This window comes from Macaca thibetana, chromosome 15 (genome assembly GCF_024542745.1).
Source record: "Macaca thibetana thibetana isolate TM-01 chromosome 15, ASM2454274v1, whole genome shotgun sequence".
In the NCBI taxonomy this organism is placed as follows: domain Eukaryota; kingdom Metazoa; phylum Chordata; class Mammalia; order Primates; family Cercopithecidae; genus Macaca; species Macaca thibetana.
In genome coordinates this window covers 108,303,668-108,328,856 of record NC_065592.1, presented here as the reverse complement: position 1 = coordinate 108,328,856, position 25,189 = coordinate 108,303,668, and the positions used below count along the sequence as shown (strand labels likewise).

Below are 25,189 nucleotides of genomic sequence, written 5' to 3'. Positions count from 1 at the left end.
ACAAAATGACATTCAGAGTTAAATAAATTATACAAAAGGCAACATTTTCTTTGTTTGTTTTTCGGTTTGTTCTCACTCTGTCGCCCAGGCTGGACTGCAATGGCGCAATCTCAGCTCACTGCAATCTCCGCCTCCCAGATTCAAGCAATTCTCCTGCCTCAGCCTCCCGAGTAGCTGGGATTATAGGCACCCACCATCATGCCCGGCTAATTTTTGTATTTTTGTAGAGACAGGCTATCACCATGTTGCCCAGGCTGGTCTTGACCTCCTGATCTCAGGTGACTCGCCCACCTTGGTCTCCCATAGTGCTGGGATTACAGGTGTGAACCACCATGCCTGGCCAAAGGCACCATTTTTAAAGCAGTCTAATTGACTACAGTACCACTAAGCTGCAAAAGAAATCTTCATAAATGCCTGTCATCACAATGGATGCCCTACATGCATTCACGTCACACTGCATACTGCAAGGGCATCACAATGGATGCCCTACATCACATAACACTGCATACTGCAAAACTCAACTCTTTGCATTGGGTCTTTGAAGAACCTCCCAGAGGAGCAGCCCACAATGACACATGCCTTACATGTGATTCTACTTCAGGATTTTTATGACGAGATACTAGTGAGGAATTACCTTCAGTTAAAAAGAAAACCTGTTCTCTGCCAATACAAATGGTTTATTATATCATACTTCCTTACCATATTACAAGATGCTTACTGAATAAATGATCTATGTCCATCACACTCCCTTCCCCCAAAAAAGAAGGTTGGAAATCTGGTGCCCCACACTGAAAAAGGAAGTAACTAGAAGGAAGAAATCCAGTGGCAAACAGGTGGGACCATCTACTGAAGAGCAGCCTATAAAAAAGACCACGCTCATGCAGTTTGCTTCTGCGTATTCTTCTAATAATCTTGGACGCTCCATCAGGTTCCATCCCAACTAACACACGTTCACGAGAATGTACACACGGACACACATACACTCAGTAACTGCAACACTTACTATTCTCAGGCTAAATCTTCCTCTATAATTAGAAAATCATTCCCCAAAGAAACAAACAAAAAACCCAAAATATAGTTTAGACCAGTTCACTGTTGCCCCAAAAACAACGTAATGTCATTAAGCCGTCATGTCACGCTGATCAAAACAAATGATCTGCTACGTGGCGAATGTAAAGAAATAGACTAGTTTATAACTATGGACAGGTCTGGCATCCTGGGCTTTCCATCTGCTGTTGAGCTCTGGAGGGTGCCCCGTGCTGATTATTCATGGAGAAAAAGTATCCCTGATGTCGCCTTCCCACCCATAAAGGCTCATGAGGACCAAGGTAAACAAGGGCCAGCTGAGAGATTCCAAGGCCAGCACCCCTAGGTTTTAAATAACATAGGCAAACATTTCAAAGTGGCATCATGGGCTTGCAACTATGGAGAAAAATGTACAGGAAAAACCCTCACCAAGGACCCCACACACAAAATAAAGAAACATCAACCACAACAAAGGAACCCAGACTCACGTGAGAGGAATAGCGTTTGTTTTTGATTGTCTTCTGCTTTTCAGGGCCCGAAGTCTATCACCTTGTGTCACTCCATTGATTTCATCGTCGTCACTGTACTGTGTAAGTAAAAAAAGCACTGAGCTAATGGTTTAAATTGCACTTATTAATGCAGTAAAGCAGAGCAGCAATTTATCCACATAAACACAGACAGTCCACGTTTCTGCAAACTCTAAAATATTTTTCCCTTTCACAATCAAGCTACAGATCACATTTTAAGACAGCCAAAGTCGACTTTCAGAGACAGCCCAGCACTCATTATAGAACGTATCAACAGTGAAGACGGTTAATGGGCTTTCACGTTTGAAAACATTCTTTTTAAAATCTCACAGTGTACTTACTACCACTTAATGTGGTACTGCTGCCCCCTAAGCCCTTGATTTGCTAAAAGCTCTCCATTTGAGACTGATTGCCTTTCTAAATCGGCTGTTGTGAAATGGCAAAAAGGGGTGAGGGGCAGGGGTAGATCTGGCTAAAGAGCTCACTTCACAACCTTTTATGCACCTGCCGAGTTATAGTTTTATGGACGCACAACCTCGTTTCCACTATTTTGGGTAAAAAGTGCCTAGAGAGGGTTATAAATATAAAAAACTGACAATCATCCAAGAACTGCTTTATTATTTTACCTACAGATTTCTCCATGCCCTGACAAGGTTTCAACAGCAGTTAAAGCAGTAACAACATCTCAACAGAAACAGCTTCATTACCGGTTCGGGTTCTTGCTGGTCTTGATTCTCGACCCCATTTATGGAAATGTCATCAACGCCAGAGAGAAGTTTGGAGAAGGCTGCTCTGTGTTGTCCATTCTCCTGCCCCTTTAACTTCCGACGAAAATAGTCCCCTTCCAGCCAGAGGCTTGTTTGCTTCCTAGAGCATTTAAATATCATCAAAATAGAGCTTTCCAGAAAGACACATGAACAACTTCTTCCTACCAGACTATCCGTTGTTACTGGAAACTAAGGGAAATTCCAGTCCCCATCAGATTCCAACCCCACTTGTTCCCTTGGAACTATAGACGTACGCTACTACTTACATCACCAAAAACTGCTGCTGAGGCCCAATCACCGAGCCAGGTCTGCAGATCCTGACCCACGCAATGGTCTCGGCTGCTGTCATCCTGTAATGCTTCATGATGTAGCATGCTATCAGAGTGCCCGTGCGACCAAGGCCAGCTAGGAAAAGAAAGCAGCACAGAAATGAAACTTGGGCTCATGTGCTCCAGGATTTTGTCGGGCAGGTAGAATTTTTGTAAAAGGCTTCTCATGACTCTGCTTCTCTCAACAGCAGTTCTCAAGGCTGGCTACACTCTGGAATCACCTAGGGAGGTTTTTAAATACTGATGCCTGGTCTCATGCCCAGAATGTATTTATTATTTGTTTCATTTAATTATTTATTTTTGAGATGGAGTCTCGCTCTGTCGCCCGGCAGGCTGGAGAGAAATGACGTGATCTCGGCTCACTGCAACCTTCACCTCCCAGGCTCAAGCAATTCCTCTACCTCAACCTCCCAAGTAGCTAGGATTACAGGCGTGTGCCACCACACCTGGCTAATGTCTGTATTTTCAGTAGAGACAGGGTTTCACCATGTTGGCCAGGCTGGTCTCAAACTCACCTCACCTCGGGTGATCCGCCCACCTCGGCCTCCTAAAATCCTGGGATTATAGGCTTGAGCCACCACGCCTGGCTTTACGCCCAGAATTTAGATTTAACTGGTGTGCAGCATAGCTTGGACAAAGAGATTCCTAAAATCTTCCAGATGATTCTATGTGTAGCCGAGGTGGAGAATCACTTTCTAAGCAATCATTCTAGTAAGTGCAGTGTCTTCTGCCCTGGGCATTTTAGAAAAATGGTACCACCATCTTTGAAAAAACAAAGGCTTGCAATTTTGCACTTACTCCCACATCCAATTATATTTTCTAGTTTGTTATATTTTCACTCAGATTTTTTTAAACCTCTATTGGTGCTGGCCTGTCTTATCTACACTATTATTACCTCCAGTGATGGTTAATTTTATGTGTCAATCCGGAATGAATCTTTGGAGATTAACATTTAAGTTGGTGAACTTTCAGTAAGCACAGTTCCCTCCATAATGTGAATGGGCCCCATCCAATCACCTGAAAACCTGGGCAGAACAAAAACACTGACTTTCCTGAGCAAGAGACTGCCTTTGGCTTTCATCTGTCCCATCAGCTCTCCTGTGTTTCCAGGCTGCTGGCCCACACTGCATATTTTGGACTCACCAGAATCTATACTTGCATAAGCCAATTCCTTTTAATAAATCTCCTACATATAAAAAAAAATCCTACTGGCTTTGTTTTTCTGGAGAACCCTAAATAAAACAGATTTGGATTATGAGGTGGGTGTCACTGTAACAACTAAATAGAAATGGAGAAGTGGCTTTGTGGGTGACAACCTTGGATATTTAGCAGAGGAGATTTATAAGGAAAGTGTTGAAGATACAACCTGATTTCTCCTTAACTGGTTACAGTAAAATGCAAAAGGAAAAAGACAAATTAAAGAAGAAATTGTTAAGCAACAGGGAATCAGGAACTAGAGTCAGAAAATTCTCAGGCTATCCATATTGCAAAAAATAAGAGTGTTACAGAGAGAAAAATCAAGGGTGTGGCTGAACATTCCGCTCTAAAGAGATTCCCAGGACTTAATCAGCCCTCTCAGCAGAAGCCAGGAAGAGAGATGGGATTATACCAGTAGAGACACTGGCAACTTGCAGTAAAGGGGATGGACATGGAATAAAACAAAGTAAGGCTTTTGGACTTCTGAAAGCAGAGCTACCTGGATGCAAACATTCTTTGTTCTTCAAGAAAAGGAAGGATGATCCCAAGCGCAATTTAGAGACCCCCAGTGCTGCCACTGCCACCAAGACACAGAGTATATAAGCTCAGGGCAAGCCTGTCTACTCCTTGATTTCACAGGGTAGGGCCACCTCTGATAGTTACAGCGAACCCAGCTGCCTCTGACCACAGCCCTCAGGGGCAAAGCCACCACCCTAGAGGGTGAAGAGGGCGTGGAGGGCACAGCGTGGAGCCAAAGAGGATGATCCTCTAGGCTTAAGATATAATGGGATTTGCCTGGCTAGGTTTTGGACTTGTCTAGAAGCACTTTCTTCTGGTTTCTCCCTTTTGGAATGGGAATATCTATCCAGTGCCTATACCATCACAGCTGGGAGGAATTACCATCACAGCTGGGAGGAATTACGTCTCAGGATGGATCATACCTCAAGTCTCCCCTATACTTGAGTTGAATGCTATTTAGATGAGACTCTGAACTTGGAGTTGATGCCAGAATGAGTTGAGATGTTCAGAGCTGTTGAGATGGGGGTGAATGTATTTTTGAAGTGAAGGGACATAAATTTGAGGGGGGTCAGAGGGCAGAATATAATGAAGTGAATTGTGTCTCCCCTAATCTTAATCCGTATGTTGTTCTAACTCCCAGTACAACTATTTGGAGATAAGGCCTTTATGGAAGTAAATAAGGTCACAGAGTGGGGCCCTAATCCAATAGGACTGGGGTACTCCTAAGAAAAGAAAGAGATGAGCCAGGCATGGTGGCTCGAGCCTGTAATCCCAGCACTTTGGGAGGCCAAGGAGGGCGGATCATGAGGTCCGGAGATTGAGACCATCCTGGCTAACACAGTGAAACCCTGTCTCTACTAAAATTAGCCGGGTGTGGTGGTGGGAGCCTGTAGTCCCAGTTACTCGGGAGGCTGAGGCAGGAGAAAGGCATGAACCCAGGAGGCAGAGCTTGCCGTGAGCCGAGATTGCACCACTGCACTCCAGCCTGGGCAACAGAGTGAGACTCTGTCTCAAAAAAAAAAAAAAGAAAGAAAGAAAAAGAGACAGACAGCAGGAGTTAAGTGCAAACAGAGGACAAACCATGAGAAGACTCAGAGACAACAGCCATCTGCAAGCCGAGGAGAGAGGCCTTCCCAGAAAACATCCCTGCCAGTGCCTTGACCTTGGACTTCCAGCCCCCAGAACTGTGAGAGAATTAACTTCTGGTGTTTAAGCCACCCAGCCGGTGATATGCCCCAGCAGACTAATACACCTCTTAGTGACTCTCAATTTTCACCTACAGCCCAATTTTCATACTGTTCTCATTTTTCCTCTCTAAACAAAGATGCAATCATACAAGAGCCTCTCTAGGCTTTTAATTGGTCATCATTGTATTTCAGGGTATCTCAACCTCAGCAGTACTGACATTTGAGGCTGGACAATTATTTATAGTGAGGGGCTGTCCTGTACACTGTAGGATGTTTAGCAGCGTCCCTGATCTCTACCTACCAGATGCCAGTAGTACCCAACCCTCAAAAAAGGTCTCCACACATTGTCAAATGTCGGGTGTGTGATGGGGTTGGGATGCGAAAGGACCCTGGTGAAGAATAACTTCAACTGCTTTTTATAATTAAAAAATGAAATAAGTAATGCTGAATTTTGTTTTAATTATGTTTAAAAATTGGAGTAAAATATACATAACATAAAATTTACCATTTTTCTTCATGTATCATTTTCCTGATTTCATTTAGTTGTCTGAATTCTCTTTTAGCTCACTGAACATGTTTAAGACAGTTATTTTAAATCCTGTATCAGTTAATTCAGAAACTTACATTTCCTTACTGTCAGTTTCTGACTATCAATTTAACCACTTTTTATGTGTCCAGTTCAGTAGCATTAAGTGCATTCACATTGTTGTACAAACATTACCACCATCCATCTTCAGAACATATTTCATCTTGCAAAACGGAAACTCTGGACCCATTAAACAATAACTACCAATCCCTGCCTCCCCTCAGGCCCTGGCAACCACCATTCTACTTTCTCTTACCCCGAGTATCACATACAAGTGGATTCATACAGTATCTGCCCTCTTCTGACTAGCAGACCTAAGTTGGCCTATTATCTTTAAGGTTCGGCCATGTTGCAGTACATGTGTCAGAATTTTCTTCATTTCTAAGGATGCAAAATATTCTGCTGTATGATATAGAACATTTTCTCTTTTTTTTTGAGACGGAGTCTCGCTCTGTCGCCCAGGCTGGAGTGCAGTGGCCGGATCTCAGCTCACTGCAAGCTCCGCCTCCCAGGTTTATGCCATTCTCCTGCCTCAGCCTCCCCAGTAGTTGGGACTACAGGCGCCCGCCACCACGCCCGGCTAGTTTTTTGTATTTTTTTTTAGTAGAGACGGGGTTTCACTGCGTTAGTCAGGATGGTCTTGAACTCCTGACCTAGTGATCCGCCTGTCTTGGCCTCGCAAAGTGCTGGGATTACAGGCTTGAGCCACCGCGCCCGGCGGATATAGCACATTTTCTTTAGCCATTTCTTTAGCCTTCCTCTGATGGAAACCTGGATTGCTTCCACCTTTTGGCTATTAAGAGTAATGCTGCTGGCTGGGTGCGGTGGCTCACACCTGTAATCCCAGAACTGTGGGAGGCTGAGTTGGGTGGACTGCTTGAGGTCAGGAGTTTGAGACCAGACTGGCCAACATGGTGAAACCCTGTCTCTACTAAAAATACAAAAACTAGTTGGATGTGGTGGTGCGTGCCTGTCATCCCAGCTACTGTGGAGGCTGAGGCAGGAGAATCACTTGAACCCAGGAGGCGGAGGCTGCAGTGAGCCGAGATTGCACTATTGCACTTCAGCCTGGGAAATAAGAGTGAAAATCCATCTCAAAAAAAAAAGGAAGAAGAAGGAAAGAAGAGGAAGAGGAAGAGGAAGAGGAGGAGGAGAAGAGGAGGAAGAGGAAGGACGAAGGACGAAGGAAGAAGGAAGAAGAAGGAAGAAGGAAGAAGAAGAAGGAAGAAGGAAGAAGGAAGAAGGAAGAAGGAAGAAGGAAGAAGAAGAAGAAGAAGAAGAAGAAGAAGAATGCTGTTATAAACATGGGTGTAAAAATATCTGTTCATATCCCTGCTGTCAATTGTTTCTGGGCATATAACCACCTATGCTGAATGACATTAATTTTTTCAGGAACTGCCACACCATTTTCCATAGCAGCTGTATTGTTTTATATTCCCACTAGCAGTACACAAGGCTTCTAATTTCTTCATATCCTCACTAACACTTGAAATTTTCTGGTGGTGATATTTTTGTTCTTTTAGATCATAGCCATCCCAATGGGTGTAAAGTGGTATCTCATTGTGGTTGTGATTTGACTTTCCCTACAAGTCAAAAATGCTAAGAATTTTGCATGTGCTTACTGGTCCTTTATATCTTTGGAGAAATGTGTATTCAAGTCCTTTTCCCATTTATGAACTGGGTTTTGTTGCAGTTTTTAGGAGTTTTCTCTGTATCTTCTGGATGTTAATCCCTCATCAGATGTGATCTGCAAATATTTTCTCCCAATCCATGGGCTACCTTGTTACTCTGCTGATAGTACACTTTGGTGCACAAAAGTTTTAAATTTTATATAGCCCAATTTGGCTGTTCTTTTATTGTCAGTGCCTTTGGTGTCATATTACTGCCAAATCTAATATCATGAAGTTTTCACCCTCTTTTTCTTCTAAGACTTTTATAGTTTTAGGTCCTATATTTAGGTCCTTGATCCACTTTGAGTTAATTTTTGTACATGGTATTATTTTTTACATGTGGATATCAGCTTTTCCCGGCACCATTTGTTGAAAAGACTGTCCTTTCTCCATTGAGTGGTGTCTGTATCCTTCTTGAATGTCATTTGACCATATACACAAGGATTTATTTCTGAGCTCTCTATTCTATCTCACTGGTCTTTATATCTGTCTTTATGCCGGTACCACACAATCTTGATTGATGTAGCTTTGCACCAAGCTTTTTTTTTTTTTTTTTTTTGAGACAGGGTCTCACTATGTCGCCCAGGCTGGAGTGCAACCGCACAATCATGGCTCACTGCAGCCTCAACCTCCCAGGTTCAAGGGATCCTCCCATCTCAGCTTCCCAAGTAGCTGGGACTACGGGGTACACACCACCATGCCCAGTTAATTTTTGTATTTTTTAGTAGAGATGGGGTTTTGCCATGTTGTCCAGGGTAGTCTTAAACTCCTGGGCTCAAGTAATCCTTCTGCCTCAGCCTCCCCAAGTACTGGGATTACAGGTGTTAAGCTACCATGCCCAACCTGTATGATGAAGTTTTGAAACCAGAAAGTGAGTCCTCCAACCTTTTTATTCCTTTTCAAGATTGTTTTGGCCATTTGGCATCCCTTGAGATTCCCAAATGAATTTCAGAATCATTTTTCTATTTTTGCAAGCAATGTTGGAATTTTGACAGGCTTGCATTGAATCTGTCTATCTCTTTGGGCAATACTGACATGTTAACAATATTAAGTCACCCAGTGGACAAATGTGATGTTATTACATTTAATTATATCTTCTTTAATTTTTCTCAAAAATGTTTTAAATAAATCTTTCATCTCCTTGGTTAATTCCCCAATATTTGATTCTTCTTGATGCTATTACAAATGAAACTGTACTCTTAGTTTCTTTTTTAGATTTTTATTGTCAGGGCTTAGAAACAAGGGATTTTTGCTTGTTGATTTTATATGCTGCCACTTCTTTGCTGCACTCATTTATTAGTTCTAGCAGGGGCTTGGTGGGGTGTGTGTGTAATCTTGAGGGTTTTTCCTTTTTTTTTTTTGGAGACAAAAGTCTTGCTCTGTCCCCCAGGCTGGAGTGCAGTTGCACAATCTTGGCTCACTGCAACCTCCATCTCCCAGATTCAAGCAATTCCCCTGCCTTAGCCTCCAAAGTAGCTGGGACTACAGGCACATGCACCTCGCCCAGCTTTTTTTTTTTTTTTTTTTGTATTTTAGTGGAGGCGGGGTTTCACCGTGTTGTCCAGGCTGGTCTCGAACTCCTGAGCTCAGGCAATCCACCAGCCTTGGCCTCCCAAAGTGCTAGGATTACAGCCATGAGCCACTGCACCTGGCCCAGGGTTTTCTATAATACATACAAGTCATCTCATCTGCAAACAGATATTTTTACTTCCCTCTGTTCAATTTCAATGTTTTTTTTTTTTTTTTTTCCTTACTTGCTTTGGCTAGAACTTCCATTACCGTATTAAACAGATGCCACAAAACCAAGCATCCTTGTCTTCTTCATGGGCTCAGAGGAAAAGCTTTCAGTCTTTCACCACTGAGTATGATGTTAGCTGTGGGCTTTTCACATATGGTTCTTATGTTGAAGTAATCTCCTTCTATACCTAGTTTGCACTGTTTTTTATCACAAAAGGGTATTGACTTTTGTCAGATGCTTTTGTGCATTGAGATGATCGTGTGGTTTTTGTCCTTAATGTGGTATATTACACTGATTGATTTTCATATGTTGAACCACTCTTGTAATCATGGGATAAATCCTACTTGGTCATGGTACACAACCCTTTTAAATATGCTGCTGAATTCCATTGGCTAGTATTTTGTTCAAGGTTTTTGCATCGACGTTCGTAAGGGATACTGGCCTATAGTTATCTTGCAGTGTCTTTCTGTTTTGGGTATTAGGGTAATGCTGGCCTTATTGAGTTAGAAAGTGTTCTTTTTCCCCCACATTTTTGGAAGAGTTTGAGAAGGACTGGTTTTAGTCTTTTAAGTGTTTGGTAGAATTTACTGGTGATGCTATCATGTCCAGGGCTTTGCTTTCTCAGGAGGTTTTGGAATAATCTCCTTACTAGTTAGGGGTCTGTTCAGATTTTATGATTTAGTTCTGGTATTTTGTTTTTCTAGAAATTTGTCCATTTCATGTAGATTATCCAATTTGTTGTCCTATGATACTGAACATTTTTACACTACTGATCAGTTTTATTTCCACAGTATCAGTAGTAACGCCATTTTCATTTCTAATTTTAGCAATTTGAATCTTCTTCCTTTTATACTTCATCATTCTAGCTAAAGGTTTATCATTTTTGTTATTCTTCTTAAAGAACCAACCCTTGGTTTTGTTGATTTTCTCTACTGGTTTTCTACTCTCTGTTTTACAAATTACAGTAATATAGTACTTGCAATTTTTGTATACAATAATATACAATGATACTACTTGCAAACTACAAATTATTTTACAAATTACAATAATTTACATAGTATAATATTTGCAAGTTACAATAATTACAAGTTACAGTAATAATATTTTACAAATTATCGGCCGGGCGCGGTGGCTCAAGCCTGTAATCCCAGCACTCTGGGAGGCCGAGACGGGCGGATCACGAGGTCAGGAGAACGAGACCATCCTGGCTAACATGGTGAAACGTCGTTTCTACTAAAACATACAAAAAACTAGCCGGGCGAGGTGGCGGGCGCCTGTAGTCCCAGCTACGCGGGAGGCTGAGCCAGGAGAATGGCGTGAACCTGGGAGGCGGAGCTTGCAGTGAGCTGAGATCCGGCCACTGCACTCTAGCCTGGGTGACAAAGCAAGACTCCGTCTCAAAAAAAAACAAAAAAACAAAAAAAAACAAAAAAAACAAATTATCTTGTTACAATAATATTAGCTTTTACAGTGGTCCCTGTATTTGCCTTTATCAGAAATCTTTATTTCCTTTTCTCCAATGGCTGTACGTTACTGTCTAGTGTGCTTTCATCTCAACCTATAAGACTCCCTTTAGTATTTCTTGCAGGTCAGATCTAGGGATGAAAAACTCTCGCTTAAGTGTTTGGTAGAATTTACTGGTGATGTTACTATGTCCAAGGTTTTGCTTTCTCAGGAGGTTTTTGATTACTTAATCTCCTTACTAGTTAGGGGTTTATTCAGATTTTCTATTTGTTTTTTGCGAGTTACAATAATTACAAGTCACAGTAATAATATTTTACAAATTACCTTGCTACGATAATACTAGCTTTTATAATGGTCCATGTATTTGCCTTTATCAGAAAGGCAAATTGATTGCCTGGGTACTGTCTTAATTTCTCCACTATTTTTGAAGGAGTTTTGCCAGATGTAGAATTCTTAACAGGTTTTCCCCCCACTTATGCATTTTGAATATATCAACCCACTGCCTTCTATCCTCCGATGTTCCTGATGAGAGATCTGCTGACAATCTCAGTGGATGTATCCCTCCCCTGTATGTGGCAGGTCACTTCTCTCCTGCTGCTTTCAAGAGTGTCTCTGTCATTACAGCGCGATTATAATGCATGTTCACGTGGGCCTCTGAGTTTATCCTGCTTGGAGTGTGTTGAGTTTCTTGGATATTCTTGCATATATCACATTTGGGGAGTTTTCAGTCAAATCATCTGTCTGCTCCTTTATTTCTCTTCTCCTTCTGGAACTCCCACAATCTGTATCTTGGTCTACTTGGGTATGTCTCAGAGGTCCCTTAGATTCTGTTTAGTTTCCATAAAGACAGGCTCTTACAGTTTACGCTAGTCATTGATGTATCCTAGAACTTAACTATATAGTATGCACCCAATAAATATTTGATGAATAAATAAATGCATTTCAATGTGATGTCTTTATCTTATGCTCTTTATTCCTCCTGTTCCTCAGACTTGCTAGTTTTTTTAATGGTTCTAGCTTCACACTCACTGATTCTTCTGCCTGCTCAAATATGCTTCTGAATCCCTCCAGTGAATTTTTCATCTCAGTTATAGTACATTTCATTTCCAGAATTTCTTTTTGGTGTTCTTTTTATAACTGGTTATTAACATTTTGTTAATAGATTGTTTCCTTGACTTTTCCCACATTTTCTTTTAACTCTTGGGTATCTTTAAGATGGTTATTTAAAAATTTTTGCCTACCAAGTCCACAATCTGATCTTTCTCAGGGACAGCTTCTGTGAATTTATTTCTTCTTCTTTTTTTTGTTCTATCGCCCAGGCTAGAGTGCAGTAGCACAATCTCGGCTCACTGCAACCTCTGCCTTCCGGGTTGAAGTGATTTTTGTGCCTCATCCTCCCAATTAGCTGGGCTTACAGGTATCCATCACCACATCCAGCTAATTTCTTTGTATTTTTAGTAGAGATGGGGTTTCACCATGTTGGTCAGGCTGGTCTCAAACTCCTGACCTCAGGCGATCCACCCAACTTGGCCTCCCAAAGTGTTGGGATTATAGGAGTGAGCCACCGTGCCCGGCCTGGATGTATTTCTTCCCTTTGTATAGGCTATACTTCCCTGTTTCTTTGTATACCTTATGATTTTTCAATAAAAACTGAAATGTGATGTTTTGTCATTATATTTTAAACTACAAATACAGCAGTAACTCTGGAGATCAGTCTCCCCCTTTCCCCAAGGCTTGCTGAGCTTTTTATCCAATATTGGATTTTTTTAAACAAAACTATACTCCTTGTTTCTTAATTAACTAACAAAGAGAGTTAAATAAATCCCACTACCTTCATACCATGTATTATTGTATAGTCATTCATTTCTTCAAAAAATATCTATTAAGTGCCAGGCACTGTTATAATTGCTGAAAACAGAGCAACTTGTTAAGAATAGTTTCCATAAAGACAGGCTCTTACAGTTTATGCTAGTCATTGATGTATCCTAGAACTTAACTATATAGTATGCACCCAATAAATATTTGATGAATAAATAAATGCATTTCAATGTGATGTCTTTGTAGAATTACTTATGAAAATAAGTTACTATACTTTTCATATTAAATCAAAGGTTTAATGGCACTCTAAAAATAAAGGCAGTTTCGTGTTCTGACACATAAACTAAATGAATATGGTCTGTTTCTACATATTCATATACTCATACCATATACTATTATTTAACCACCCCTGGAAACGTACCTTTACAATGTACTGCAATGGCACCCTCAGCATTTTCACAGATATCCAGGAATTCTTTGACAATGGCATCAGTAGGGGTGCTGCCATCCGCAAAGAAAAGATCATGGTGATCGAAGCCAGCATCCGTAAAGCGTTTGGCATCATACATCCTTTTATTCAGACGAATAATGGTAGTAACACTGTGATTCTTAAAATATTGAATATAAGTCTCGGGAGAATGTTGGTGGTAACCTACATAAAGAAATGCACCAGATCTTGTAAAACACATAAAGAAAATAATGGCTAATAGTTTCACCTGTAATTGAGCGGACACAGTATCTGGACTGGGAATTAAATACCAAATTGATTATAACTGTAAAAAACAAAACAAAAAGAAAGTTAAAATCCAGTCAGAATGATGTACTGAAATGACCAAGTATGCTTAAATAATTAACCCTTGGTCAAGCTTGGTGTAACTCTTTCAAAAGAAAATACAGGACAGATACTTTCAATAACAAAATGAGATTGATGCCATAATTTCACATACCACTTTCAAGTCTGGCTCTTGAATGAGGTCCACAGAAGGCAATAAATCGGTCTGGTATTATCCAATTTAAATCTCCATTTTCTGCTTTCTGTAAGGGGAAGACCAGCACAATTCATTTTTAAACGTAATCTCCCCACAATCTCTCTACTCAAGCCCAAGTCTCTGAAGTACTTCAACTCATCTGCTTTAGCGGAAAAGCTGTTTACAAATTGCCATGAGACACGAATCTCAATTTGCCCTGCTACTGGACATATATCCTGGTCCTAATCACCTTCTTTTAACAGTGTTTCATTGCTAGGGTATCAGCCCTTGGAATACAGAGCTGACTGCTGTCATACAAATACACTATTTGGCTATTTTATCTGAATCGATTCTCATTTCATTGCTGCTAATTAATAAGCAAGCAAGCAAACTTTTCCAGTATAAGGAATCTGGGAACTTCCCTGTTTTCCTGAATGACTAACTGGTTTCCAACATGAGTAATCTTGACTCCACAAAGGATTTTTGAAAGACTACTTAGGTTTCTGGCTTCCCAATATTTACTTACTTACCTACTTACAGAGACTGTCTTTCCACTATTTTCCTAGCTATTTAATAAGGTAACCAATTTAAAAAGTTCATTTGTTCGTGATCAGTCTGACCAACTGGAGAAATCCTGTCTCTACTAAAACTACAATATCAGCTGGGCATGGTGGCGCATGCCTGTAATCCCAGTTACTTGGGAGGCTGAGGCAGGAGACTTGCTTGAACCCAGGAGGCAGAAGTTGTGGTGAGCCGAGATGGTGCCATTGCACTCCAGCCTGGGCAACAAGAGCGAAACTCCGTCTCAAAAAATAAAAATAATAAAAATAATAAATAAATTCACTAAACCCACCAGGAAACTCAAAATTACAACTACACCGAGATCACAGTATGTCCCTACAAAAAAACAAATATAAACTGATATATAAGACATGTTACTTCCTGTTATTAGGTCCTTTGGATTGAGTTACCATTACTATTATAACACAGATATAGTTCAAATTGAACAATAATAGAAACTTCTCTCTGAATGAAACGGACAAGAGATACTTAAGCAGGAAGTAGAAGACGCTTTATGGTGGAGAAGGAGACAACTCGTGATTAAAAACAACAGATAAATTAGCTTTGCAATTGGGGTGTTTCTACATGTACCTAAAAATGAGTTAAGTAATAGAGTTTCTTGAATATCTTCAGGGACCAGGCAGGTAACCCCACACCAGCTTACTGGACTTAATGATCAACATGGGGAATCAGTCAGCCCATGTTCCATAATACAAAGGTCTAAGCAGCCGGGTGCAGTGGCGTGCACCTGTAGTCCTAGCTACTTGGGAGGCTGAGGCAGAAGGATCACTTAAGCCTAGGAATTTGAGTCCAGCCTGGGCAACATAGTGAGACCCTATCTCTTAAAAAAAAAAAGAAAAGAAAAGGTCAAAGCAGGAATGAGGGCAGCTGTTGCCAGATATTCCAATTTTAAAGTGAAATCAGAAATCCGGACTTTTAAATAAGAAACTCGTGATCAGTTGTTGGCAACAACTAGATTTCACTGAATTGCTGATGCCATTAATTAAGATACATCCTGAATTCGGAGGAGCTGAAACAGGAAAAAATGGGCATTGTAGAATCAATGAAAGACACTATCCCCAATTTCTAAATACACTATAATAACTGAACAAAACTGGTGTATGGGAACCTGAACAGTTCCCTGTGTTACCACACAGCTTCATGGAGGTGAAGACATCTGTGGCGTGTCCCTGCTACCCCCCAGCCCGGACCCTCCAATCTCTACAGTAGTGACAGGGGAGTTACTTAGTGCCTATATTATTCATTAACAGCATACAAAGGCATCACTGCAAAAGGAACAAATACCAACTAGTGTTTTTAGCAGTTTTGCTTACCTAGACAAAGTAACTTGTTTTAAATTTTAAAGGACAACCACAAAAAAGGTGTTACTAATTTAGCTACATTCTGTAAGTTTAAGGTGCTAGTTAAACATACATTGTACTTTAGAAATGGACTGCTATCAGAGAAGTAAAGACGGGGTTGGCCCTAATGAATCCTACAATGTATTCTTACATCTTTGGTACATCACAGTAACAACTGAGTGTCACTATTACCTGAAATTGAAAAAATAGTTCAGTTATACATAAGAGTTTGAAATCATATTTACTTCAGACATTGTGAAAAAGAGTTCTCTGAGGATTGAAGATGCTGCTACATGAAGTGCTGCTGTTTGAGGAATCGCCTCCCCATTGCTGGGGAGCAAGTCTGCTCAGGGTAACTACAGCAGGCTAAGACGACAGGAGGCTACAACTGCTCTGGGCTGAACAGGCCTTTAGCACAGTATCTTACTCATTCCCTATTTGGAGGATGAAGCTGTAGAATCAAATTACTTATTCTTTTAAAAATACATATATATGTTAAAAAACATAGAACACACCTGTGGTTTTGCCTGGCTTATCTCTCCCTGGCCCTGTCCTATCTTTTTAAGAAATGTTGTGTGGTTGGGTACGGTGGCTCACATTTGTAATCCCAGCACTTTGGGAGACCGAGGCAAGTAGATCCCTCGAGCGCAGGAGTTTGTGACCAGCCTGGGAAACGTGGCGAAATCCCATCTCTACGAAAAATTTAAAAATTAGCTGGGCATGGTGGCGTGTGCCTGTAGTCCCTGCTACTGGGAGGCTGAGGTGAGAGGATCACTTGACCCCAGAAGGTTGAGACTGCAGTGAGCCAAGATTGCACCACTGCACTCTAGCCTGGGCAGCAGAGTGAGACCTTGTCTCTGAAAAAGAAAGAAAGAAAAATAAAATAAAATAAAAATAAATCTGTTAGAAAACAAATTTTTTTTGGTCCGGCTGGTTTGATGGCGCTGACCCCGTGTCCCAGGCTCCCGGGATGGCCAGAGAAGTAAGGCTGGCCGGAGTATTCCTTAGCCCTGCCCTGCCAAAGAACACAGGCTGCTGCAGAGATGGGCACACGCTGGGAGTCAGGTCAGTGAGAGGCATTCCTGGGCCTTCTAATGGAGCTAAGATTACACTCTTCTGATCATTTTGCCAAACTGGCAGATCAAAGGTGCTGGCGGCCATCTGTCCACTACCGGAGAGGCTGGCCTGAGAATAAAACTAGCTTCAAGTCCAATTTCTGATCAAGTGTCTGAGCACCTGAAGGGCTATGCTAGAAGCCAAACCTGTTTCTGGACTTTTAATTATGTAATCCAGTAAATTTTTCCCCTTTTTTTGAGACAGAATCTCGTTCTGTCACCCAGGCTAGAGTGCAGTGAGGTAATCTCGGCTCACAGCAACCTCTGCCTCCAGGGTTCAAGTGATTCTCTTGCCTCAGCCTCCTGAGTAGCTGGGACCACAGGCACACACCACCACGCCTGGCTAACTTTTTGTATTTTAGAGATGGGGTTTCACCATGTTGCCCAGGCTGGTCTCGAACTCCTGAGCTCAGGCAATCCGCCCACCTAGGCCTCCCAAAATGCTAGGATTACAGGCATGAGCCACTGTGCCTGGCAAATTTTTCCTTTTTAATTTAAGTTATTTGTGTTTACTTTCTGTAACTTGCAACCAGAAGCATCCTGACAAAAAGAAGGTATGGTAAAGACAAAGATATTTTCCAGAGATAATTAGGTGTATAATGACTATTCATCTCATCATATTCTACGCTAAGGGTTTTAAAAGCATCTCAGTCACTGTGCGACAGTCATCAATACTAAAATACATTTAAACTGAACAGTATAAAGAACATACAGCGGCACACTCATTCACTCTGGAATTGTGCATCAAATGCAGAAATTCCCACCGAGAATTGGGACTGGAGAAATAGCGATAAGAAGATGAAGACTTGACTTTTTTTCACTCTATACACATCTAAAACAAACCAAGAATATTGCTTCTGTAAGTGAAACAGGTGATTAAGAAAGCTAAAAACAGGGTCGTGCACAGTGGCACATGTCTGTAATCCTAGCACTTTGGGAGGCCAAGGTGGGAGAAGTGCTTGAGGCCAGGAGTTCGAGTCTAGTACAGGCAACAAAGTGAAACCCCATCTCTACAAAAATAAAAATAAAAAAATTAGCCAGGCATGGTGGTACGTACCTGTGATTCCAGCTACTTGGGAGGCTGAAGAAAGAGGATCATTTAAGCCCAGAAGTTCAAGGCTGCAGGGAGCCATGCAGTGAGCCATGCACATCACTGCACTTCAGCCTAGGTAACAGAGCGAGACTTGGTCTCTCTCTCTCTTTTTTCAATTTTAAGAAAGAAAGATTAAAAACAGGCAGAGAAATTTTGGTCAGAGTACAAACCATAAGAGGATGAGTAAACTCTGGAGATCTAATGTGTGTACTGTATGCCTGACATCTGCTAGAGTATCTCTCAGGTATTCTCATCCCACACACCAAAAGACTAAATTATGTGAGGTGATGAATATGCTAATTAGCTTGATTAGGTAATAATTTCATGGTGATACATATATCAAAACATTACTTTGTACATCTTAAGTATATGTAAGTTTTATTTGTCAATTATTCCCCTCAATAAAGCTGGGGGGGGGGGGAGGCGGGAAAGAGTTGAAAACATGATCCTTGAAGACTTACTTCATAGTGTTCATATTCATCAAGGTTAAATGAGTTGAAATTAAGGAAGCCATACTGCATTGCCTAAAATCCAAAAGAAAGCTTTTAAGAACAAGGATGCAAGTAAGAAAACAGTTTCCTATCCAATTTCAGAATACTAAATATCAGGGGGCCCCCCCAAGAAAGTATTGTCATAATCAGATTACTTTCCCTTGAACAGCTTTCAAAGGAAGTGGGAGGCATCTTCTAAATGCTGCTTTTATATGGCAATTAGTTATAACTATATATAATGAGTTTGTTGTGTTTTGTTTGGATTTTGTGAGATGTGCTTTTTTTACTTTCATTCACCAATCACCCTATCCATGCATTGTTAAGTAATCATGCCCTGAAAGTAATCCTCTTCTCTTACCAGATCACCACCACCCTTGGTTGAAAATTCAGAAGTTTAGGATTCAAATATAATACACAACCCAATGGTCTCTACATCAATAAGAAAGAGGAGAGAATCCATGGGCTAGTTTATCCCAAACAAAGCCCTCATACTTCATCCATATCTTCATTTTCAACTTCTGAACAGTCTTTAGTCAATGTTCCCTAAACTAAACACAGCTCTGACATCAACACTAAAATAAAAAATTTTGAGGAAAAAAGTTATTGTTTCCATAGGAATAAAACAAAACATTTTCTGTCCTATCCTATAGCTTCACTCTGTGTGACAGCACGCAGAGTATGCTAACCAAAATAAGCAGACTGTCTATTTTCTGAGACAAGGACAAACAGAGCTGGCGGCCTCTGAGAAATGTCCTCCCAGCTTGCTGATCACTGAGACAAACAGCAGGGAAGCAAGAACTCTTGATCCACAAGGTATTCTTGGTTCAAAGAGGGGGCTTTTGTACACCCAGTTTTCAAAATGTAAACTACTGAAATGCAAATGTAAAATAAGAAGGCGAGAATACCAACTAAAAGGGTCTTCATCTTATAGAGTTATTTTAACACTAATCCCAAGACTAAGTCAATCACAAAATTTATTTCCTTGACTTCAATATATTTCATGATTTTGGACTACAGCTATTCCTAATAGAATGAAACAATAAAAAAGTAGTTTATAAGGAATTCCTATTTTCCTTTGAATTTCACGAGGTGATCTTATTGGAAGTGGATCACACTGAAAACATAATTACATTGATGCATGTTTCTTCATATATGCAATATTCAAAGTCAGTCACAAATAAAAAATGTTGACACTGAAAAACAGAAGCTAGTGACCCTTAAATAAAACTAAATATAGTGGTTGGGTGCAGTGGTGCACGCCTATAATCCTAGTACTCTGGGAGGCCAGGGTGAGTGGATCACTTGAGCTCAGGAGTTCGAGACCAGCCTAGGCAACATAGTGATACTTCGTCTCCACAAAAAAAATACAAAAATTAGCCAAGCATCACAGAAAAAAAAAAAATAATTTAAAAAACCCAAAATATAGTAGGAAAAGGGCAATCTTTGACCTATCATACCAGCTAATTGACTTCGGGTGCAATACCCAATTAAAAAAAAAAAAGCCAAAACATAACAATAGAAGCTGCGATATGGTGTTATAATAATAGATCATTTCCAAAGCCCTCAAAGCTTTGCTTTTCTCTTTTTACAGGTGAGTGTACCTACCTGCACGAGCCCACCTGGCAGGGGCTGCAACTGCAACCAGAAGGTACCATTTACCCCTGTTGCCCTTTGGTCTCCACATTTCCACTAGTGGCCCGTACCTGCCCACACTGAGGGCCCATGGAGCCGCCTCAGAGCCCATGGCAACTACCCCAATCAGCTCCATACCCCACAGGTACTGGATTCAAATCCAAACAAATTATGTTCCCATACCTCACTGATTGATACAGGAAAAAAAGTATACTAATTCGTTTCTGAATTTGTATGCTGATTAGTCCTCTCGTTTTAAGACATGTCGGTCACAATTCCCAGCAAGCCACCATGTTTCATTATACAAGAAAGTAAACCTGGGTTCCTTTTGGCTCTAAAAGCACAAGTTACAGAAAACTTGAGGCCGGGCGCGGTGGCTCAAGCACTTTGGGAGGCCGAGACGGGCGGATCACGAGGTCAGGAGATCGAGACCATCCTGGCTAACATGGTGAAACCCCGTCTCTACTAAAGAATACAAAAAACTTGGGCCGGGCGCGGTGGCTCACGCCTGTAATTCCAGCACTTTGGGAGGCCGAGGCGGGCGGATCACAAGGTCAGGAGATCGAGACCACGGTGAAACCCTGTCTCTACTAAAAATACAAAAAATTAGCCGGGCGCGGTTGTGGGCGCCTGTAGTCCCAGCTACTCGGGAGGCTGAGGCAGGAGAATGGCGTGAACCCGGGAGGCGGAGCTTGCAGTGAGCCAAGATAGCGCCACTGCACTCCAGCCTGGGCTGGGCGACAGAGCAAGACTCTGTCTCAAAAAAAAAAAAAAAAAAAAAAAAAAAAAGAATACAAAAAACTAGCTGGGCGAGGTGGCGGGCGCCTGTAGTCCCAGCTACTCGGGAGGCTGAGGCAGGAGAATGGCGTAAACCCGGGAGGCAGAGCTTGCAGTGAGCTGAGATCCGGCCACTGCACTCCAGCCTGGGTGACAGAGCCAGACTCTGTCTCAAAAAAAAAAAAAAAAAAGAAAGAAAACTTGAGATGCTGTCAAAGGCTTATTTGATCTATGGGCTACTGATTTACCATTCTAGTTTCTTGTGCTGTCCTGACATTAATACCAGGACTTGCTGCACTGTGTAACCCCCGGGGACCCTGTTCACGTAGAACGTGATGGGCATGTCCCCTGGAATCAACACAGCGGCCCTGGTCATAACCCCAAGAAATCACTTGGAAATAGTTTGACAAAGCAGCCGTGACCCACTTAGCTTCATAGAAAACCGTATAACAAACTAAATGAGGCATTCAAATTCTGTTGAACTAGAAACTGAACGCCTGGGGAAACAAAAAGGAAGTGTTTGACAGTGACTGGGTTACGTCTGTGGTAATCGTATTGGCGGGAATCAGGTATGTAGAATACACAAATCAAAGAGAAATTACCAGTAAACCAGTCATCCTTACTTTTGTTCTTTTAGATCACAATATACTCAAAACCAATTCTGGATCTAGAACCTAGTTGTATAACTCTTATTTTCCCTGTTTCTTAAGTGACTTTTCCCCCAACTTATACACAGAAGCGCTCAGAAATTCAGAATAAACCGTTTCCTGGTTTGGTCTCATTCTGACATTAGTTGGGAAATGCGTACACCTCTGTCACCATACACATCTTGGAAAAAACGCTAACAAAAAGATCTCGGGAAGAAGGCCTAGTCTTCTTGGACCACATGTTAGTTCCTCAACACAACACTGGGTGCATCCTACATGTCACTTACCTTCTTTACTGCATGAAAACAGTCAAGAAGTGTAATGTAGAAATTGCAACTTCCATAGGCAGCATCTCTGAAACCCAAAAGTAATAAAATACAGGTCAGTTACTTTTCTGCAATTACACTTACCTAAGACAAAGCTGACTAGAAATTTAAAATCAAAGGTGTACTCAGAACCATTATCAAGAAGAAAAAAATCTTGTCTTTTGACTTTTTAAATAAAAGATAAATCAATTACAAATTTCACTGCAGTTTCTACCTATTCCAATAGGTGCTGTTTCATGGGCCTGGATCAATAATGACCACTTTCTAAATTTCAAATGTTCTCTCTGGATTATTTTTGGCTCTAATAGCTGAGCTACCTTCTTGAATTCAACAAATCAATACCTATCTCTCCCCCTAAAAGGGCAAACAAAGCATTTGAATTTTTTCTTTAAACTGGAAAATACCATACGAAAATCTTACTGGGAAAGACTGCTTTTTGATCCTGTAATAAACATATGTGTGTATGTGTGTCTAAGTATACGTGCGCATCTGTGTGTGTGTGTCTCCAACCAAGTATGACAGAAATATTGAGAAATCAAGGTCATATTTAAAACACTAGGTAGAAGGTCATAAGCATTTTGTTCCTATCATTATACTAAAGACTTTTACCCACGTAACTAGATAACTTCCGGGTTTTTTAACTTTTTCATAGAGATAACGTCTTGCCCTGTTGCCCAGGTTGGGGTACAGTGGTGTAATCATAGCTCACTGCAGCCTCAAACTCCTGGGTTTAAGTGATCCTCCCACCTCAGCCTCCCCAGTAGCAAGGACCACAGGCATGTACCATTGCATCTAGTTAACTTTTTTCTTCCTTTTTTTTTTTTTTTTTTAAAAAAGGTAGAGAGGGAGTCTCATTATGATACCCAGGCTGGTCTTAAACTTCTGGCCTATGCTGGGCATGGTGACTCACGCCTGTAATCCCAGCACTTTGAGAGGCCAAGGCAGGTGGATCACGAAGTCAGGAGTTCAAGACAAGCCTGGCCAAGATGGTGAAACCCTGTCTCTACTAAAAATATAAAAATTAGCCAGGCATGGTGGCGGGCGCCTGTAATCCCAGCTACTCGGGAGGATAAGGCAGAGAACTGCTTGAACCCAGGAGATGGAGGCTGCAGCAAGCCGAAATCACGCCATTGCACTCCATCCTGGGTGACAGAGTGAGACTCTATCTCAAAAACAAACCAAAAAAAACTGGCCAGGTGTGGTGGCTCACGCCTGTAATCCCAGCACTTTGGGAGGCCGAGGCAGGCGGATCACGAGGTCAGGAGATCAAGACCATCCTGGCTAACACGGTGAAACCCTATCTCTATTAAAGATACAAAAAATGAGCTGGGCGTGGTGGTGGGCGCCTGTAATCGCAGCTACTTGGGAGGCTGAGGCAGGAGAATGGCGGGAACCGGGAGGCGGAGCTTGCAGTGAGCGGAGCTTGCGCCATTGCACTCCAGCCTGGGCGACAAAGCAAGACTCCATCTTAAAACAAAAAACAAAAAACAAAACTCCTAGCCTCAAGCAGTCCTCTCACCTTTTTGGCCTCCCGAAGTGTTGAGATGACAGGTGTACACTGCTGTGCCCTGCCTTCTTCCTGATTCTTAAAGGACAGTAGTAAGACCAATGAAACCACAGGAACTAACAAGTCAACTACCTTCCACAGGATCACTCTAGTTTTGGGAAAGTTCTTATATTACTTTACAGACAACTCCATCCACCTAAACACTGCATCAACACATAGCAGTAATCTTACTATATGAATCTCTTAATATCAAGTAAGGTTTTACCCAGAGAAATAACGCACCCCTGACCCCTACCTGCTTCTCCTTTTTGGCTACCTTGAGCCATTACAAGATGAAATTTTCTGGAATTAGGCAACATAAAAATTAATTTAATTATGATTAAGCTAGGCGTGCAGAAAAACTGTGCCTGTCTGAATGGTACTCATTTGCTTCTGGGGAAACAGGGTTGCTGGTGGAGCCATCACTAATTCCCCACCTTATCTGGGCCTTCACACTGTAATACTTCTTACTGTGAGGCAGTTACATACATATATGTAAAACCTTACTGCTGCACACTTAAGATTAGTGTTTTTGAGGCCGGACACGGTGGCTCACGCCTGTAATCCCAGCACTTTGGGAGGCCGAGGCAGGTGGATCATGAGGTCAAGAGATTGAGATCATCCTGGCCAACATGGTGAAACCCTGTCTCTACTAAAAATATAAAAATTAGCTGGGTGTGGTGGCGCACACCTGTAGTCCCAGCTACTTGGGAAGCTAAGATAGGAGAATCACTTGAACCCGGGAGGCGGAGGTTGCAGTGAGCCAAGATCGCGCCACTGCACTCCAGCCCGGTGACAGAGGGAGACTCCTATCTCAAAAAAAAAAAAAAAAAAATATTAGTTTTTGTTAAAAACTGTGAAGTTATACATTAACTTAAAAGGGGAAAAAATAAATATTCAACAAATGTTAGAATAAAAATTAAACCACATTTTAAACTTTTAATTCTTGCTCAAACCTTAAGGGCCAAGAATACAGCAATGAGGGAAAGAAAAGGCATCCTTTTCAGCTAAAATCGTCTTCAATGTTACTGACTGAGCTGCTTAGAATTACTGAGCTATGGCCGGGCGCGGTGGCTCACGCCTGTAATCCCAGCACTTTATGAGGCTGAGACCGGTGGATCACGAGGTCAGGAGATGGAGACCATCCTGGCTAACACGGTGAAACCCCGTCTCTACTAAAAATACAAAAAATTAGCCGGGCGTGGTGGTGGGCGCCTGTAGTCCCAGCTACTCGGGAGGCTGAGGCAGGAAAATGACGTGAACCCGGGAGGCGGAGTTTGCAGTGAGCCGAGATCACACCACTGCACTCCAGCCTGGATGACAGAGCGAGACTCCATTTCAAAAAAAAAAAAGAATTACTGAGCTATGAGAACCTTCATGAGGACGGAATGCAGGGTCTTGTTTTGTTTTCTTTTTTTGAGACAGGGTCTCCTCTGTTGCCCAGGCTGGAGGGCAGTGGTACAATCATGGCTCACTGCAGCCTTGACCTCCAGGGCTAAAGCGATCCTCCCACCTCAGCCTCTGGAGTAGCTGGGACCACAGGTGCACACCACCATGCCTGGCTAAGTTTTTATGTTTTTTGGTAAAGTTGGGGTTTCACCATGTTGCCCAGGCTGGTCTTGAACTCCTGAGCTCAAGCAATCTGCCTGTCTCAGCCTCCCAAAGTGCTGGGATTACAGGTGTGAGCCACTGCGTTCAGCCGACACAAGGTCTTAGAACACACCATTTTTGTTCTATAAGGTTCTGAATTGAAAATTTTCTCTTCTACATCCTAGAAAAGGTCTTTATCTAACTTAAAAGACCATGACTTTCCCAACACCTTATTGGCAATATTCAGAAAGAAA

The 25,189-nt window shown here is 41.7% G+C and overlaps 1 protein-coding gene across 15 annotated transcripts in view; it reads right to left on the bottom strand.

The window, feature by feature from the left end:
• CDC14B (cell division cycle 14B) overlaps nt 1–25,189 on the bottom strand; it is a 125,186-nt gene that overhangs the window by 24,804 nt on the left and 75,193 nt on the right. For 14 of the 15 annotated variants that reach the window (XR_007719904.1, XM_050761789.1, XM_050761795.1 and 11 more), the window contains 7 exons: nt 21,761–21,827; nt 18,388–18,450; nt 13,776–13,863; nt 13,250–13,480; nt 2,587–2,725; nt 2,261–2,420; nt 1,515–1,612 (listed from right to left, as the gene is read on the bottom strand). Coding sequence is in view for 14 of the 15 variants with exons in the window: in XM_050761789.1 (XP_050617746.1) it covers nt 1,515–1,612; nt 2,261–2,420; nt 2,587–2,725; nt 13,250–13,480; nt 13,776–13,863; nt 18,388–18,450; nt 21,761–21,827 (846 nt within the window). In the remaining variant the exon portion in view is untranslated. The remainder of the gene's footprint in view (nt 1–1,514; nt 1,613–2,260; nt 2,421–2,586; nt 2,726–13,249; nt 13,481–13,775; nt 13,864–18,387; nt 18,451–21,760; nt 21,828–25,189) is intronic. The other variant, XM_050761796.1, reaches the window with a different exon arrangement.